At 41.6% G+C, this 20,476-nt stretch overlaps 1 protein-coding gene across 1 annotated transcript in view; it reads right to left on the minus strand.

Annotated features, from left to right (window-relative positions):
- The window catches only part of GRIK3 (glutamate ionotropic receptor kainate type subunit 3), a gene marked incomplete at its 5' end in the record, with an annotated part of 229,784 nt that overhangs the window by 103,825 nt on the left and 105,483 nt on the right, over window positions 1-20,476 (minus strand). The window contains one exon of the mRNA XM_081335134.1: window positions 8,044-8,220. Coding sequence (XP_081191260.1) covers window positions 8,044-8,220 — 177 coding nt within the window. The remainder of the gene's footprint in view (window positions 1-8,043; window positions 8,221-20,476) is intronic.

Genomic DNA, 20,476 nt, shown 5'->3' on the forward strand with positions numbered 1-20,476 from the left:
AGAAAACATGATGAATTCTATCTAGACAGGATCTGGAAACTGTCGCAGATTGATACTTTTAAAGTGTCCCCGAGTAAAACCCCCTCCCCTCAGTCCATTTGGTCAGTCCCGAATCAGTCAAGTTTCATGTGTTAAAACCCTTCATGGGAAAAGGGATCTTCCATGCATTTACAACATTGTTGCTTCCTCCCCTTCAGATTCTAATCGGAGATACAAACCAGAATCCCCCCTTTCTTTGTTCTTCTCAGTTCAAAGGTTCTTCCCCTGGTCTTTGATGATGGCCTCCAAGGCAGGCTGAATAAACAACCTTGCATCTAGTGGATAGGGATGGCCAATTGACATCTCCTCTTCCCCTCCTTGGGAATGGCAGAATCCAGTAAGGGATGAGATTTAGGTTTGCACAGATAGGGGGCTAGAAATGGATTATAAATGGATTCTGACAATGACTTTTTACCTAAAAGACAATTAAGGGACAATATGTGGAGCAACATAATGAAAAGCAAACTGAATTGATCTTCTTGGAGGCAGAGAAGGCTTTTGACAATTTGAATGGGGCTGTTTTGTTTAAGATATTGAAAGACTTTGGAGAGAATTTTATTAAATGGGTGAGATCGATTTACACTTCACGGAAAGCACAAATCATTGTTAATGGAAGTCTAACAAAACTACGCAAGATACAAAAAGCAACAAGACAAGGCCATCCATTGTCTCCTCTCCTGTATATTCTGGTTCTTGAAATACTGAGTAGACACATAAGAGGATTGTGGGAGTAAAGATTTAAAAAGGAGCTTATAAACTAAGAGCTTTTGCAAATGACTCTATCTTGATTTTGGACAATTCTTTAAAGAAACTTGAAATTTTAATGGCTACATTAAAAGCATTTGGTGTGTTATCAGGAAACACAGATGTTAACAAAATATATATATATAAAAATACAAGATCCAACTGCCAGATCCAAAGATTAAAAAGCAAAATCCAATTGAGCCCAGTTTTTTATTTGCTCGTTCTAATAGACAGAACCTTGCCAGATTAAGTTACTAGGTGTATCCTGAGAGACTCGGCTGTGTGGCCACCCTGAATTGCTTTCTCCCTCTCCCATCCAGCTGGGGATGGAGCAGGCTCTGATTCTGGACCTCTCTCTGGAATGTGTTTCCCCTCCTCCCTAAGAAGCCGTGGTGCAACTGCTGAGATCTCCCCTCTTTCTCCAGCTGCACATTCCATCACATCATTCCCCTCCTCAAAATCGTTCCACCACCCCCTCCCCAAGTTCTCAGGAGAGTTGGGCAGGGACGGCAGGGAGGAGGGCGCAAGTGTTGAACTTTCACGCGTCTGACGACCCTTCTAAGTCCAGCGACTCGTCCTGCAAAACAGCTACAGGGTTACAAAAAAACTGCCCCGCTTTCCCTTGGGAACTGAATGCCTGTGGCAGAAGACCGGGACATTCCAGCCTTGGTTTCATCTTGCCCTTGGCTCCCCTGTGACCAAACTCCCACTCCACTCCCAAACGCCTCCTTGGGCTTGGAGGCACCTGGTAAAAGTGGAGGAGCGGGAGAGGCAGATGAAATCTTGTGGTGTGGACCTGCCTTGTGCTCTCCTACAAAACGCTCTGTCTCTGGGGAGGCTTTCCATGTATCAAACACCAAATTCCATTTCCTCTCCTCCTTGAATGCAAAACTGCCTCCATCTCAGACTCCTTCCTCTCTCCCATCCGTAATCACAGGTGAGGGTGGTGGATGCCAGGACCACAGAGAACTGGGAGGTGGTTGCTTGACCAGCAAGGAGCAATGAAAAAGAGGGTGGAGCATCATTGAAATCCAGCAACTGCAAGTAAAAGGCTACTGGGTTCACCTGTTGCATGATGGTGAAAGGGGCCACAAGCTTAGAGTCCAAATTCTTTCACGGCTTGGCTGAGATTAATAGAAAGCCATAGTTTGTCCTCTCCTGAAATCACTGCCTAGCAGCATCTGCTCTTTGCCTGTATGCGGTCTTTGCCCTGAGCAATTGTTCCTTTAATAGGTCACGGGCTGCTTGCTGTTCCTGCTGCGCTAGGAACAATTCCTTGCTGGATGGTTGTAGGCAAAACCCCTGGGAAGATTCCGTACGTTGCTTGGAACAATGACAGGTCAATTGATGAGCGCAGAGAAGGGAATGGGACAACTCGCCACTGCCAACTTGCTGCGGGATAACTCGCCATGGCCAACTTGTCACAGGACTACTCACTATGGGACAATTTAACAATTTAAAATAAATAATTTTTTTTTTAATTTTTTGCCATTTACATTTCATTCTGTCCCTCCTTTTGCATCCTTTGTCAGAACCCGATCCTTCTATGGGCACTGTTGTGATTCCGTGTCAGCCCGTGCTCCCAGCAGCTGAGTCCGAGGGATCTGAGGAGGAGGAGGAGGGGTTTGGAGAGCCTTCAGTGTTGGAGGGAGGCTCTGATGCACTGCAGGACTCTCAGTCAGAGCAAGAGCTGGGCCCCTCCAGTCGTGTTCGTTATGAGGCTCAGCTGTGTGAGGAGGAGGGTTCAGACTCAGAGGAGTCACAGCTGAATCTGTTTAGAGATGCTAGAAGCAGAAAGCAGTTGAGCAGACCAGACCAGAGGAAGTCTATGAAGCAACTCAGCGAAAGGAGGAGAAGGCGTTGAGAAGTCACGCCTTGGGGCTGTTAATAAAAGGGGAAGGTGTGGGCGGTGCTGGTTGCTGAAGGAAATCCAAAGAAAATCCTGGTCTGTTCTTGCTAATCTTCCTGTTTGACTCTTGTTTGACGTTTGAATCATTTATTTTTGTTAAGGAAAATATTCTGCTGCTTTTTTGTTTGAAGGACTTTATTATTTGGAACTGTAAATAAATTTGGGTTGGTTTTTTTCCAGCCTATTGATTTAAAAAGAAAAAAGGGGTTGTTCTTGAAGTAAACTGGGATGGTCGTAGGCTGGAACAGAACAGGCACAGGGTTTCTTGTTCTTTTCAGATTCTGCCATTCTTCTGGGGGGTGGGGAAGCTTTGGGTTGCTGATGTGTACTTCCTTTTGCTCTGTTCCTGGCTCTATCCTCTTTGATGTTTCTCCACTGGGCTGAGAATGGAATGTGCCTCTGGCCATCTGCCTTATCTCTGAGCACGGAAGAAGCGGTGCAGAGAGACCTAACAACCTTGGAAGAGGCGCCTTATCGCCCGCCCCGTTCCTACAGCATTTTCACACCTGCGGATTGGCCTATTTGAACCATCCGGATGGACAGTTGGGATGGGGTTACTATTGATTCTTTTGACCTATTGATTCTCTGGGGAAACCCTCAGATCGTTTAGTGATGGTCTGAAGTTTCAACGGCACTGAAAAAGTGACATATGACCCTCTATGGAGATTCTCCATCATCCAAATCATGGTTGTCCCAAAGGTGCTTTTTCAAAAGGCAACTGGACTTTGTTGTACCTTGAAGACATTTCGCTTCCTGTACCATTTCAGATAGGTGCTGTCCAGTCTCTTCTTAAAAACCTGAACTCAACATACCTAATTACCTTAGCTATTCATTGAATAGTTTAGCCCAGGGGTCTCCAACCTTGGCCATTTTAAGACTTGTGGACTTCAATTCACAGAATTCCTCAGCCAGCAAAGCTGGCTGAGGAATTCTGGGAGTTGAAGTCCACAAGTCTTAAAGTGGCCAAGGTTGAGGACCCCTGTTTTAGCCTCCAGACCTCTTGTTGTCTTCTCGGAACTTCTTCTAGTCTCTGAGTTTCTTTTTTGCAGAGTATTCCAAATCTGGCCTCACTAATCTGGCATAAAGCGGTACTATCACTTCTCATGATCTGGATGCTATCTGTCTGTTGGTGCAGCCTAGGATTGCTTTGGCTTTTTTGGCAGCTACAGCATTTTGGTAAGTAAACGTTAGTGATTAGCTTACCATGGTAAGGATATACCTGTTTTCTGATGTATGATTATAAAAAATGTGGATAAAATATAAATAATGTGGATAAAATATTTTATGGTTTCAAACAATATAATATTGAAGCAGAACTTTGTACTATTGATGAATATGCTATTGCTAAAATCTATAAACTTTTGTAGTAATAGGAAACAGATGAAGAACAACTGAAAGAATGTATGAGAAAATGGGATAAAAAGGTTGGTTATAATATACAAATGGATCAATGGGAGAATATTTATGTATCAGATTTATATCACCATTATTACTTTATAAGTAACCCAAAGCAGCAAACATACCTAATATTCCTTCCTCTCATATTTTCCCCATAACAACAACCCTGTGAGGAGGTGGGCTGAACTGAGAAAGAATGACCGGCCCTAGGTCAATTAGCTGGCTTTCCTAGCTAAGGCAGATCTAGAATTCATTGCTTCCTGATTTCTAGGCTGGCACCTTAACCAGTGGACCATACTGGTTGTCAATATTTCATTATGTGGTTTCAATATGTGGCTGAAAAGATTGAAATTTACGTTCTAATCTGAAAGAGAATGTTTATCAAGGGAGATTTTATCATTTGATAGATGTCTGAAAAACCAAAAATATGTAGATACGATTGCATACATTAATTCAGAAGATTTTAAAGACTAAAATACAACCTAAAGCAGAGATTTTTCTTTTTGGACTAAAGAACGGGCAACTAGAAAAAGAGTCATATATATATGACAACCACGGTGAGATTATTATATATGCCCCAAAGTGGAAAGATTAGATGCTACCACAATGGAGGGATGGTTGGTGAAGATGGCAGAGATGGGTAAAATGGCTTCCTTGTTTTGAGGAAAAAAACCAACAGCATCTGTATTTATGGCTGCCTGGAAACCCCTAATGAACTTTTTACATGAAACAGAAAAAAATGCATTTATGACTTGTGGTTTGAAGATTAGGAAAAAAAAAGGGTCAAGAAAAAAGTGAGCTTGTTTTGTAATCACAGATTAAGAGATAACTTTGTAATAATAGTTGCATTTGCTACAGAGGCAAATGGAACCTCGTTTTTATTCTTTCTTTCCTTCTGCACATTTGCTTTTCTCTCTCTGTTTTCTTTATTTTGAATTGGTTTGCATTCATTTTTATATTCCCTTTATTTTTTTTTAATAAAAATGAAATGTTAAAAAAAGAAATCACAAGATAAAATCAAAGAAGATGTCATGGCCGAGGGAAATGCTTACAGTATCATTGCTTTTCTAAAGTACAAGTATTAAAAAGATTTAATGTATATACAAGAGCTTTTAGGTTTGAGCATTGTAGTATTGAGTCTGAAGCAGAATTGTGTGTAATGGGCATTTAATTGCTAAAATGTATAAATTGTTACTGAAATTTGAAGCAGAAGAAACACAAGTGAAAGGATGTATGATTAAAGTGGGCTAAACACTTTGGTTGTAATATAAACATGGAACACTGAGAACATATGCAGTTGAAAGGATGGAACGGAATAGAATAGAATAGAATAGAATAGAATAGAATAGAATAGAATAGAATAGAATAGAATAGAATAGAATAGAATAGAATAGAATAGAATAGAATAGAATAGAATAGAATAGAATAGAATAGAATAGAAAATATGGAATTAGAATAGAATAGAATAGAATAGAATAGAATAGAATAGAATAGAATAGAATAGAATAGAATAGAATAGAATAGAATAGAATAGAATAGAATAGAATAGAATAGAATAGAATAGAATAGAATAGAATAGAATAGAATAGAATATAGAGTAGAGTGGAATAGAATATAGAGTAGAGTGGAATAGAATAGAATAGAATAGAATAGAATAGAATAGAATAGAATAGAATAGAATAGAATAGAATAGAATAGAATAGAATAGAATAGAATAGAATAGAATAGAATAGAATATAGAGTAGAGTGGAATAGAATATAGAGTAGAGTGGAATAGAATAGAATAGAATAGAATAGAATAGAATAGAATAGAATAGAATAGAATAGAATAGAATAGAATAGAATAGAATAGAATAGAATAGAATAGAATAGAATAGAATATAGAGTAGAGTGGAATAGAATATAGAGTAGAGTGGAATAGAATAGAATAGAATAGAATAGAATAGAATAGAATAGAATAGAATAGAATAGAATAGAATAGAATAGAATAGAATAGAATAGAATAGAATAGAATAGAATAGAATATAGAGTAGAGTGGAATAGAATATAGAGTAGAGTGGAATAGAATAGAATAGAATAGAATAGAATAGAATAGAATAGAATAGAATAGAATAGAATAGAATAGAATAGAATAGAATAGAATAGAATAGAATAGAATAGAATAGAATAGAATAGAATAGAATAGAATAGAATAGAATAGAATAGAATAGAATAGAATAGTTGGAAGGGACCTTGGAGGTCTTCTAGTCCAGCCCTCTGCTCAGGCAGGAGAGCCTATACCATTTCAGGCAAATGCTTGTCCAATCTCTTCTTTAAAACTTCCATTGTTGGAACTTCTGGAAGCAAGTTGTTCCACTGATTAATTGTTCTAAATGTTATAATCTTAAGGGGAGTTTTTATCAAATGGTGCACTGCAGGCATATCGTATGTCACCAGAGAAATTGTCAGCATTTCAAGGTACCTCAAATTTATATTGCAAGTAGATTTTGAATGCGCAAAGACGGGAGAGATTGTGTCCTGCCCACAGTGGAGAAATGGTTGGTGAAGATGATGGAACTTTTGAGATTTCTTTGATCAGGGAAAAGACAATGCTAAGTGGGCACCTGCATAGATTTTTTTTTTTTTTGCATGAAACGGGGGGGGGAGAACATTTATGGCTTTGATGATTAGACAGCATAGATTATAGAAAAAATGAGTTTTTCTGTAACCACAAAGCAGGAGGTAAATTTATAATTCTATTTATAACTGCTGTAAAGAAAATTGAAAGCTACTTCTTCCTTTTTTGCACTTAGTTTTTTTCCATTGATCTGTGTTTTCTTTTTCTCTTTATCTTACTTTACATTAATTTCTATTCATTTTTTTATCTTTTTCCTTAAAAGTTTGAATAAATTATATTTTAAAAAGGCAAACGTTGGCTCCCATCTTGAATTTGGGTCAGCTACTTGGGTTCTGAGCTTGCTAAGGCCAGCCGAGTCCCCTGAGGCACAGAATTTCCCTCTTCTCCTGGGTCACGGCCCTTAACGGTGATCCATCAATGGGAGACAAATAGCTGGCAATATGCCAACCCTCTGCTCCGATGCTTCACTCCGTGAGTGTGTGAATACAGATGCGCTTGTGCATAATGCACATTTACATTTCTTGTGCAAAGGAAGCCGTCTTCATAACCTTATTCACAAGCCTTAAGCAGAAGAACATTAAACACTAACACAAAGAAGATGGGTTTGCTTGTTTGTTTGTTTGTTAAAAAGAGATTAGTTAATCTTATTTACTCATCACCTTTCATAAGTATTGCCTCTAAGTAGAATGACATAAAAGTTTAAAATTCTTCAGCAAAAAAGAATCAGATAAATTTAGGTACACCGTAATGAAAAAAAGATTCCACAAGGGGTTCCACCAAATTTTCCAGGTATTGGACTTTGGTTTCTGCACATCAATTCCTTGACTTCTCCATGCACAGAGTGAGGGCTCTTTGTGGAACGCAGATCTGGCTTTAATGCAAATTCAAGGCAAGGAAAGTAACAATCAGGGACAGCCAAGCGGCCGCTCAGATGCTGAAGTGCTGAAAGGACCCAAACAACCTCCAGTTTAGCCCCTTGGCTTCATCCCTGGTGTTTTTTTTCTCCACCTTTTACCACTGCTGTCTCCTTAGGCACCTGAAGAATTTGGCACCCTGTCTCACAACTCGTTCCCCAGCACCCTCCCTTGCTTCCTCACCGGCCGCCTTTCTCCCCAGTCCACAGTCTCTGCCGCCCTTAATTTCTCCATCACTGACTTTCGTTTCCTCGATTCCCCATTTGGGACTGACAATCAATCTGGGGCTTTTTCATGAACTCCCAGCTTCTATGGACTTTGGACCCAAGAGGATCGCCTTTCTCCAAATCACTTACGTAAAACCCTTCATCGGACAAAACCCCAAAGGCTGCCAAGGAAGAAAATTGATCCTCCACACTCACCTTTCTTAGTGGCTTCAAAGCTATCGTGGAAGTGTATCCTCTGGATATCGTAGGTTAAGGTTGTGTTGGGTAACAAAGTCCTATTCCTGTTGATGATGTTGGCTGAGAATCGGAATGCTTGTTCCTCGGCGTTCATTATCTGGGCATTTGAGCCATTGACATATTCAAAGATTGCCCCTGCAAGACAATTAGAGACTGTTATGGCCACCTTCCAGTTCCAGTCAGGCCCAAGCTGAGATTGCACTTTCAGAATAAAATAAAGTGCGAATAAGATATGTGAAACCTCAAACAGTGCAGTAAAAAAACACAATTTAATTTAATTTAATTTAATTTAATTTAATTTAATTTAATTTAATTTAATTTAATTTAATTTAATTTAATTTAATTTAATTTAATTTAATTTAATTTAATTTAATTTAATTTAATTTAATTTAATTTAATTTAACTATGGGCAGCTTCCAGCATTAAAATATTAAATATTAAAATCCTAACAAATAAATATCTTTAAAAGAATAAAAATAAAATCCCAATCAAGATAAAAAATATACTTAAAAGATGGGGAGGGAGCGAACAGGATGTGTGTGTGCGTGTGTGTGGGGGGAACAGGTGGAATTTCCTCCTCATTCCCTCACCGTCCATGTGATGCTCCCCCACTAGGGCCCCAGGCCAGATGGCAGAAGGACGGAAGGGTGGGAGCCAATGTCACCAGACGGGCAAGACGCTACAAAGGGCAAGAGCCACAGCCTGGACCCTGCCAGCCAGAATTCACATTGGCCAACATGGCACACTGCATGCCTTCTCCACTGGGGTGGGCCAGCCTCAGTGGGGTGAGTCAGTTCCTCAAGAAGCCTGGACTGATACCATGAAGGTTTTTAAAGGTAATAACCAACACCTTGAGCTGCACCCAGAAGCAGACCAGCAGCCAGTGCGGCATGCAGAGCAGCAGTGCAACAGGGGTCACCCCAAGGAGCCCAAGAACTGCCTGTGCCACCACACTCTGTGTCAGTTGAAGCTTCCAAATGCTCTCCAAGGGTAGCCCAAGACAGAGCGCATCACAGTAGCCCAGAAGTGAGATGACCAGGGCTCGAATGATTGCGCGCAGGGAATATGTCTCAGGCAGACATATACACACGTATGTGTTCTTTGTCCTGGGTTTGTGCCTACGTGGTGGCATGTGGGAATGGCCTTGGGAAAGAAGGGGAAGAGATGCTGCCTAAGGAATGGCCACGCGAAAGGAGGAGGGAGCCCACGGGTGAGTAACAGGCAGAGGAAGAAACTTAGGAAGGATCTGCCGGAGGTTGGGCAGGAAGTAAAAAGCAGCAGTGAGAGATTTGTATTTTCAGACCTGCAGGATTCTGTTCATGTAGCCGTAGAATAAAGGAGGATTAGCTCACCTGGTCAGGTTTCTACCTGGGAGGCCGACAACCTACTGTGTGAATAGCTTCCTTTCATCTACCCTGTATTTCCTTCAATATCAACAGAATGTACAACTGTCTGCTTTGCTCTCCATTCTTGGAGTGAAATGCCCTATTTTTAACTAACCCTCCTTTGCTATAGATACTAATCAACTGAGCAGAATAGGCCTCCTTTAGAGTCAACTGCTGTGCTGGAATTGCAGACCTCAATTCAACTTCTGCATTTTCTGGAGTTCTGGAAGATTTTCCAGTGATGTCCCCAGAAGAGTGCCTGAAATTGCAAGGGGTGCGAGGTGGAGTGAGGGTTTTCTAGCTTTTTCTTTTGTTTGAGAAACGGAGGGTGGGAAAACAGATTATTACCATTTCGTCCCTCAGTTCCCACAGTCTCCTCCCCGGGTGGCTCAACGAGAACTGCCATAAAATAACAATTTTGCTGCTAATTTTCAGTGGCACATTCTTCGATGCTCTGGGTGTTACGTGAGTTGCCCACAACCCATAGGCGAAACATCTGGAAATCACACACAGGGCAACTGAGTTCAAAGCTCTGCTCCAGTGCAGGAATTCAATTCAAGCATCCCAGTCAATGTCAGACCAGCCTCTGTGTGAACATTTCCACTGAAGGGGAAACCTCCATTTGGGTTATGACCAGATACGGACCAGGAATGCTGATTGGTCTGCTTAGGAAAACCAACCAATGTTGAACCCAGAAATGTTGTCACGACCCACCCCAATCCACATCTTAGGAAAGAAGAACTCTTGGAGACAGGATTGTCCAAGCAGGAACTTTTACTAAAACATGATTGACAGTGGATAATCAAGACAGGATCTGGAAATTGTGTTGCAGATTGATACTTTTAAAGTGTCCCCGAGTAAAAAACCCCTCCCCTCAGTCCATTTGGTCAGTCCCAGATCAATTAAGGTTCAGGTGTCAAAACCCTTCATGGGAAAAGGGATTTTCCATGCATTTACAACATCATTGCTTCCTCCCCTTCAGATTCTAATCGGAGATACAAACCAGAATCCCCCCTTTCTTTGTTCTTCTCAGTTCAAAGGTCCTTCCCCTGGTCTTTGATGATGGCCTCCAGGCAGGCTGAATAAACAACCTTGCATCTAGTGGATAGGGATGGCCAATTGACGTCTTCTCTTCCCCTCCTTGGGAATGGCAGAATCCAGTAAGGGGGTGAGATTTAGGTTTGCACAGATAGGGATTTAGGAATGGAATATAAATGGATTCTGACAAATGTCTTATCTTTCTAAATGGTGAAAAAACAGGATCTGACATAATAAATGAGACTATCACTGATATTATGAAAGAAGGATGAGAAAAACGTCAGTCCTCCTCCGAGTTTTGCGTTCTTCCAGCAAGCACACCAGGCATCTCTTACCCTTGCAATTCCTCTCTGCTGCTGTTCCGCTCCTCCTTTTTAGAGCAATGTTAAATATAGAGCAGACCCTTCAAGACAGACTTTAGCAGGCTATTCTTGAGGCATTCAGGTTCTGAGTCTTCGGAACAAACAAAGCAACCTTAGCAAAGTCTTAGCTCCAGAAATTGCATTTTGCTGCCAGGGCTGATCAAACTCACTCGTCACCATTGTTAGAGAAGCAGACAAAGATCTCTGCAAAGGCTTCACACCAGAATGTGACTTGCCTGACCAGAGTCTTTTTCTAAGCTCAAGAGGCAAACATCTTGGTCTTTTAGGAAAAGGTGCACCAGTTCCCCAGTCACTGGGGCTCTCTTTTCCGAGTATGGTATTCCAAGATAAGCCAATATTGGTATAGTTTGACAGAATTGCTTTGCCAGTGGTAGCAATTTCAGTTTTAATCAATCAGAATAGAGATCTTGGAGGTCTTCTAGTCCAGCCCCCTGCTTGAGCAGGAGACCCTATACCAGTGATGGTGAACCTTTTAGAGACCAAGTGCCCAAACTGCAACCCAAAACCCACTTATGTATCATTGGGTGCCGGGTGGGTGTGGCCCATTGGGTGGGCGTGGCTGTGGTGGTAACGGCAGACTAGGTGGGACTAAAAAGTTCAATCAATATAATTCCAACTTTGCGAGATCTTTCGTTTTTCCCGCAAGAAATTGAAATGGATTGATTGATTGAACCTTTTTTTTGGCACACGGTGGCAGAGACGTAAAGAGAAAAGGTTTTATAAAACCCAGCTGAAGGCCTAGGACTGGGGCGATGGCGTGCGTGCCCACAGAGAGGGCACACTTGCCATAGGTTCACCATCACTGCCCTATACCATTTCAGACAAGTGGCTGTCCAGTCTCTTCTTAAAAATCTCCAGTGATGGAGCACCCACAATTTATGGTGGCAAGCCGTTCCACTCATTAATTGTCCTCACTGTCAGGAAGTTTCTCCTTAATTCCAGGTTGCTTCTCTCCTTGATTAGTTTCCATCCATTGTTTCTTGTCCTGTCTTCTGGTGCTTTGGAAAATAAATTGGCCCCTTCTTCAGCCAGGTGTTTTAATCCATTATTTTCTAATAGACCAAGCCATTTCATGGCTAATATTCTGCTTCCAGTATGTTTCAATTGTTAGAAATTATTCTGACCTTTCTGTATTTTCTGACACATTTCTACTTTGTTTTATTTTCAGTGCACAAACCTCCCTGATTCTGGGCCTGAACCACACAATAAGCTTTTGTCATCTTCAAGAGTCCTGGAGTGATTAATTTAACTCAAGTTACCCTTAACTAATTCCTCCTCAAATTACATAATTCTGAAGTTCATCAGGCTATAGCTGAATCCAGTTTTAGCTGTTTTCACTCTTTCCAGGCAGTCTTGCCTGCTCTTATTTCTTGTCATAGGTCAAAGTGGCTGTGTGGTGGGACCAGAATTTTTCTTCTCCGCTAGATTCTGTGATTTATGGAACTAGACCTCTTTGTTGCTGTCTGCTCAAAGGGTGCTAAGTCGTCTGTTCTCATTCCCCTATCTCAACATAGCAGAAAAGTAAACTACAGTTTAATGCAAGGGTTTTTTTTTAACAGCATTTATTTCAGACTTGAATTAGTTCAGGGTAGAAGTTGGTGGGTAGAAAAGAAACAAAAACATACCTTCCTAAATGTCTCTTCCCTCCCAGGTGCATTTCAAAGAAAAGCACCTTCAGGTGAGCATGAAGTACACAAACAAGAACAGCCTTAGAATTAATGATCATCATTAGTTGATGCCAAAGTTTCTGTGCTTTGATGGTACTGCAGTCCTGCAACTTCCCTTGTGTGCAGCGTTGGTGACAGTTGTCTTACTTGCTCTGACTTCTGAAAGCAGACATTGCCCTGAATTCATTTCTACTTTATTAGACAGCCTGTACGTTATTGCGTCATCCTTTCAAGATAATTCCTTAACTAAACGGAGAAATAAAATGACCATCAGTGGGCAAACAAGCAGTGTGAAGGGGAGCAATTTGTGACTTCCTGCCGGCTTCCCCACTGACTATTCAGGGGCTGTCAGGGATTGTTGGAAGTGAGGATTGTAAGATCACAGCTGACTGTGGCAGCATTGCAACAGCAATGAAGCAGCAGCAGTAACATGGAAACACTGAAGCACCCACAACTTCCTACATTTTATTCCCCTGTGAGTCATGGGCAATGGCATTCTGTAAGTTAACCCATTTAAGTTACCTTGGTTCAATAATTGCTGCCCTATGTCTTTCAATTTCGCACAGTTAAAGGTTACAAACAGACAGGAGAGTTTTAGTAGTATACAGATAGTGTAAAATCTTTTCTTTCGTTCAAAAATGTAATTGCCCTGGATGTCAAATTTTCAAAAGAACACTTAAAACTTCCATATTTCTATCTAAGCATTTTCAATAGATATCCTGGAAGAAATTGCTGGCATCTTTTCTGATAAACAAGCTTTATTTTTTAAAAGTGAAAGCTTTTGTGAGCTGCAGCCACCTCATCGGATACACAGAACAGCTAAACAGATCCGGATTTAAATTGGGAGGCTGGGGAAAGGGAGGGCAGGTTTCAATGAGGTCAACTGATAATTGGCCATGGGTTGAGGCTAGCAGGCAAGTCAGGAAGCCGTGATTCTTGGGCCAGGCAGAAGTGCTGTCTAAATGTGGAACCAGGGCCTGCAACATGCAAACTGGGAGGAGAACAGCTAAGGCTCCACTGACTTCAAAGGCAGGGGAAAAAGTGGGAAGTCAGCCCCCCAGAGAAGGAAATATTAAAAGGGCAGAAAAATATATTTCCTCAAAGGATCTTAAAGAGGCAGAAAAGCATGCCCAGTTTTTCCTTAATACCCCCAAATCTCCCTCCCCCAAGCAGAAACCAGCTCTATAGAAATGCAGATGTAAACCATCCAGGAAGGTTGGAGGCCCCCAGCTAGAAGATTAAGAAGACAAAGACACCTAAAATCTACATTTCCCACCCAAAGTCTAAGACAGGACATAATAGGATTAACCCACAGATGCCAAAGGGACACAGGTCAGAATACACGACACAGGAAATACAAAGTCTCAAACAGGAACAGGAAACAACCTCAGGAGCTCCAGAGGGTATAAAACCCCACTCCCTACATGTGCTCTCTCTCTTTTCTTCAGAGCCTTCTTCCTGTCTGGCTCTCCTCTTCAATAAACTGCAACCTTCTTCCTAAAGCAGTTGCCATGTTGTTTATTCTCACTTGGACTGAACCATGATGAAGACTTTTCCTTCAACAAAAGGACCTAGGATTGAAAAGCTGCAAGTGAGGCACGGAGAGGCTGGAATGCCTCTTCTGCAGGAGACACAGATCATGGTTCTTCCTTGATTGCAATAAAGATACTAAATGAGGCGCATCGTATCTACGGACTTCTGCTCAGGTGGCATTTCTGGAGAGTCCATGACTATTGCCATGCAAAAGGAAGCCCACCCAATACTAGTTGTAAAAAAGTAAGACCCAAACTGTAGCAATAACTGCGGCTAGGGCTTGAATAAAGGAGGATGTTAAGGAGAGCCGGATACAAGATTCTTCAACTCTCGGTAGGAAGAAGGTTCCAGCCGAGATTTCATTTTTGTCAGAAGTAATACTAAGGATTAAGAAAGTCTTAGATCCCGTCAAATCCTCAATGTTGGCTTGTTCTTTTCAAGCTCACCCTAAAAGTTACACCTTTTCAAGCCTAGTTTAGATTTTAAAAGCCAAGTTTCAGGGTTTCACAGCTCTTCTTAATACAATGACAAATATTTAAGCAAACTGGCATATTACCTTACATCAGTGGTGTCAAACTGCCGGCCCGCGGGCCAGTTGCATCATACTGAGGCCGTGCACGCCCCAGCTCTGGCAATGCAAGAAAAGTTGCGATACATCGCGACACGTCACGTGGCAAGTTTGACACCCGTGTCTTACATACACAAAGATATGTTCTTAGTCTTACACCTGGATTGTATTTGTTAAGAGTACTTCTATGCTGCTTCAGCTGAGCAATACAAAATAGTATATAATCATAGTAAATAACACCATACAAATCTGAGATAGCTAATTATCACATCCTTAATCCCTAAATATCTGCATAACAGCTTTCTTTAACAGCTTTCTCAATAGTAATAGTAAGGCTGCAAGGCTTGCTTCTAATGATTTCAGAGGAAGGATACTCCACACACTAATCTCCAAATCCCTACTTACATACCTCAAGGAGGGTGAGGACTCTTTTAACACCTGCTCTTTGTTGGCCTGTCTTGGGCAGTCACAGTCTTTAAGAAACAAGCACTTTGACAGGTACTAAGCCATGTGGGACTTCATAGTTACTACTACCACCTTAAATTGCACCTAGAAACAAAATGACAACCAACGACATTCCTATAGTAGGAAGGTTATGTGGGAAGTGATACAACGCTCTTGTTAGTATCTGGGCTGTCATATTTTGCACAGGTCTAGTTTCACGGTAATCTTCAAGGCCAATCTTACGTAGTGGGGACTTAAGATAGATCAACTGCAATTCAGCAGGAGCCGTGACTCCAGAAAGATCCCCAGATTACGAAACAGTTCCTTTGTGGGAAATTCAACTATATTTAGAACTAAATCTGGAACCATTTTGGAATCAGTTGACAATCCGCTTTTTTTTTTTGGCTTAAGCTTTATCCTCATCCAAACCTTATAGAGTTTGGACCCTGGATCAAGATTTTCACTCTATCTTGCATTTGCTCTGGGATGGATATACTGTATAACTGGGGATCATCAGTTATATATCAGTTATCAGACAATTTCTCCCAGTGGCTTTATATGGATATTGAACAAATAAAAGAGAGGATTGAGCACCATAAAGTGGAGAGGGCATCATAAAGCATGCTACATATTTTGTTATATGTTATGAATATATCACATATAAGTTATGAATATAAATGACCTGTAATACAACCATTCATGAACTCAGTGGGAAACTCACATTGCTGGAATGTGTGTACTACTGATAAGGAAAGATTCTGAGTGTGTGTATGAATGATTTATTGTTGTTGATACCAGGTAGAACATTAGTGGGCATAAGGAGTATAGTGAGTTGCACTTTTCATAAGAGTCTTGGAACAAAGCGTGAGGATGTAAAGTTCCTGACGTGGCTGGGGTAAAACAGATACACATGGATTCTGAATAAACAAGTTGGGTATAAAGAGAAGACTGGAATGAACCCAGACCCCGAAGTTTGAGACGATTTTTGTTGGAGCAGGGGATGCCCTGAGTCTGCTTCCCAGCCCACTCTAACACAGCCTGATCACCTGTGTTGAGAGTGTATGTGAGTATTGTGTGAATGAGTAGCCTAGTTGGGCAGCAATACTTACAGCAACTTGAGTAGCCTTGTTGGCCACAGTTGTTTGAGTTGCCTTGTTGGGCATAACTTATTGTAGTAAGATAACTTTGAAATTAGACAAGTATATGTACAGACATAAAGGAACTAATTAAGTTTAATTGCACCCTTGGCTTGCTTTTTGCCCGAATAACACAAGAATAAAAGAACTATTGGAAAACTTCACTTTGAGTGGCTTGAACTCAATTTTATGACAAGTGAAGTGACTGAAGTTTGGTGGCCTGATCTCTCTTCTCTCGCACACATCAACTGTTATGGCCTCGTCAGGAAGGAGCAGAACCACTGCAAAATGGTGCTTCCAATCAACAGGTTTCACAGAAGGCGCAGAAGAATAAATAGCACAGCGATAGTGAAGGGAAATGATTAGTCGGGTAGTGCTCCACCATTTCAGTCCATAACAGATCATCCATAAGAACAACCAATAGTTTCCCTCTCGTGCCTGGATCTGAATTCTGCAACAGATAATCCAGTTCTTTTTTGCAATTGCCAGCCTACCCTTTTCTCAATAACCTTCCCCCAAAAGGGAAATTAAAGACTGCCTGATAGTTATAGACTTAAAGTTAGCACTACAAAAATGGGATGCCAAGGGCTCTCTTCAGGATGTCAACACTGTCGTGCTCCCATGACTGGAACGTACAGCTAGAGGGATCTGAATTGCTCAGACCTAATAAAAGAGGGGGTGGAGTTGCAATATATATGAGATAGCTACACCTCTTTAAAAATGCAAAAAAACAAAAGGTGAAAACCTCCTAGAGTGCATATGAATTAATATAAAAGGGGAAAAAATGGCATTGCCATAGGTGTATACCACAGGCCACTTAACCAACCAGAAGAAACAGATGAACTTTTTGCCAAACAATTAACAAATGTATGTAGGAAACACACCACAGTAGTAATGGGGATCTTTAATTATCCTTTTCTCCACTGGGAGACAAACTTTGCAGCAAGTGGGACATCAAACAAATTCCTGACAAACCTAGCAGGCAACTTTTGTCTCCCAAAAAGTAGAGAAGGGAATTAGAGGGTCAGCTATATTGGACTTAATTCTTACTAACAGAGATAAAATGATAGAAGGGATTAAAATTGCAGGAACTTTGGGAGAGAATGGCCATGTCATATTGGAATTCAATGTAATGCAGACACAAACGACAGAACAAAATCAAACGTGTCTTAGATTTTAGGAGACCTGATTTCAACAAACTTAGAACTTGGGATGGATTCCATGGATGAAAATCTTAAAGATCTTGTAGTCCAACCCACTGCTTGATCAGGAGGCTTTATACCATTCTGGACAAATGAAAGTCTCTTCTTGAAAACCTCCAGTGATGGAGGGAGCACCCACAACTTTTGGAGGTAAGCCACTGTCAGGAATTTTCTCCTAAACTCTAGTTGGATCTCTCTTAGATAAGCTTCCTTCCGTTACTTCTTGTTCTACTCTCAGGTGCTTTGGAGAATAGGCTGAACCCCCCCCCCCCTCTTCTCTGTGGCAGTATAAAGGCACTTCAAATTTATGTTGGAAATCTGAATAAGAAGGGACATTTTATCATGCTTGGTCAATATGTAAAAAAACTAGAAAATCCTGGATTCAGATGCATACACTGATTCAGAGGATTGTAAAGGTTAATATACAATTGAAACCGGAGGCTTTTTTTGGGGGGGACTGATAGGCAAACTGTTGGGAAAAGGGCATGAGACAAGATAAGTGCAGCAAAATTATTGCATGCACAAAGATGAAAACATCTGGTATCACCCACAATGGAGGAACATTTGGTGAAGATGAAGGAACTGAGATATGCAGATTAACTTCTTTGATCAGAAAATGTTGACTGGACAACCTTTCTAGCCTGTTTTGCATGATTCATGTTTTGATAATAGATTATAGAAGGAAGAGAAATGTAACAATAGAGTTAAGAGGTAAATTTATAATTGTATCGTATCCGGGCATCTGCTGTCAAGAAAATAGAAAGCTACTTCTTTGTATCTTTTCTCTCTCTCTTCTAACTTTTCTTGTTTGCTGTTTCTTGTACTTTTAGCTTTCTCTTTGATTTCTTTTTCTTTTCTTTTTCTCACTTGGTATTTTTAATCTTTTTAAGCAGTCTTTAACACACACACACACACACACACACACACACACACACACACACACACACACACAGAAACAGAGAGAGGGAGATGAAGAAAGCTGAACAATAACCCAAGGAAAATGGAACCGCATCAGAATATACCAGCCAGCCCAACAATAAAGCAATTGCTTTGTAAACGGGAACCCTCCAAACAAATCACAGGAAGAGAGATTTAATGGCAAGAACATCAAGAGAATGAACATTCTAAATACATTTTGTAATGGTGGAGCTGGAAAATGCCATTAAGCTTATGAAATCTAGCAAAGCGCCTGGCTCGAGTGACATTCAGACTTGGAACGGCTCTTGAAATTCTGCCAAAATTCCTTCCAAAGGAAGGCCAGCGACTTCGCTTTGGAAGAGTCCCTCACTGCCACCTTGCTGGGACCAGCTCTAGCAGGTGCCAGTCACCTGCCTCTGGACACCCACTGAGGCTGGTATTCGAAGTGCCCTTGTGCAGAATTCACCACGACCACCACAACCACGACCACCATCCTCATCCCTGTGCTTAGATTATTCAAAATATTGTTGCCTTCTTCCCTTTCTCAGATGGTCTCCCCCTCTATAACTGCACTGCAATTGGCACCCCCACATCCTTCAAGTGATGTCCTTGTGTGGTACACTATTTGCACACCACATTGCAAGAGCCCTGCCACTCTTTCACCCAAAGTAATTCAAACTAAAGAAACAGGATTTCAATCAGGAAAGCCAGATGTGGGCAAAATACTGAACTTTGCCCAATGTAGTTTTAATCATTGTCAAATCATAGGCATAGTCATTGTGGCCTTTGGACAACATACAACACTGTTAACCATTGTGTGCTGCTATGGAAAGCTCCCGTTTGAACGAATACAAATGATTGCTCACTGAAACATTGCTGAGCTGGGTGGCCAGGTTGATGGTGGATTCAGCAGAAGAGTTTATCCCCAGGAAATGTGCTGGCATCCCTCTTCTTCTTTGTCAACTAATCCATGCAAGCACAAAAAGCTTTGTCTGTGGTGATGCTCAAACCACAGGAATTTATCCAGATTAAAAGACACAAAGAGCAGCATTAGAAAAGCTGAACATCCATTAGGCTGCCAATCAAGTGAGCCCAAATGCAGTTAAGTCTCAGGTCTGTATGCTCAGTGCTCAGTCAAGATGCAAACCAGAATGAAATATTAATTGCTGCGGGTCGTGTTTGACACACTAAAAAACCCAGTACACCTTGGGCTGGTCCTGGGCTGTTGCCAAGCCCCTGTGGCTGCTTACCCCCACGGGACTTTGACTGACCTAGAGCAGGGATGTGCAAATATGGCAACATGGCTGGCTCAGGAATTCTGGGAGCTGAAGTCCACAGGTTGTAAAGTTTCCATAGTGGCCTACTTGGATACAGAGTCTTAACGAAGGTGGAAAAACAGAGGTTGGTTGCCAAAACCTTGGCAACCGGATATGTTTACTTGAGAACCTCATTTACCTCTAAGTTTCTTAGAAGGGAGGTCTTTATGATGAGGGTCACCTTTGTAACTCTAATCTTGAATGTGGAGGGCCGGAGGGGAGGAGAGTCAGGGCCCAGATAGCTTCACCCAGTTGGCCAGTCCATCCTGGATCAGGGCCGCCAGGAGGCGGGTCTTCCTGTCCGCTGAGCTGGCACTGAACCTGAGCAGAGGCACCACAAGGGCCACTAAGAGGCCTTCCTGCCTCTCCTGGGCTGACAAGCCAGCCGGACGGAGGGGAGGCCGAAGCCGCCCAAGCAGCCCCCGGCCTCCCCCCATCTCAGTGGCTGCGCCCTGGCTGTCCTTCCTCTCCCTGGAGACGCATCACCTCCTGCCCTCAGCCACCCGCTGAGCAAAATGAACGGAAGCCCCTCCCCAAAACAACTCAAACCCTTCCAGCCAAAAAATATCCTGACCTTATTAAAATGACCCACCTTAAGCAAATCCTAAAATTAATCTCCAAACAACTTTATCCCCACTTTTAAAAATGATACAAAACAAAACCAGGCAAACGAAATAGCCGTGAGAGTTTTTCTACTCCTCCTTTTTCCTTGGGTCATAAACTGTTTCTCTTGTCCGGGGGTTCCCTCCCCCCCCTCCAAAAAATGAAGGACCTTGCACGTCTATGGCTGCCTTGTATCCA

The sequence above is a fragment of the Vipera berus genome, assembly GCF_964194415.1.
Source record: "Vipera berus genome assembly, chromosome: 9".
NCBI lineage: Eukaryota > Metazoa > Chordata > Lepidosauria > Squamata > Viperidae > Vipera > Vipera berus.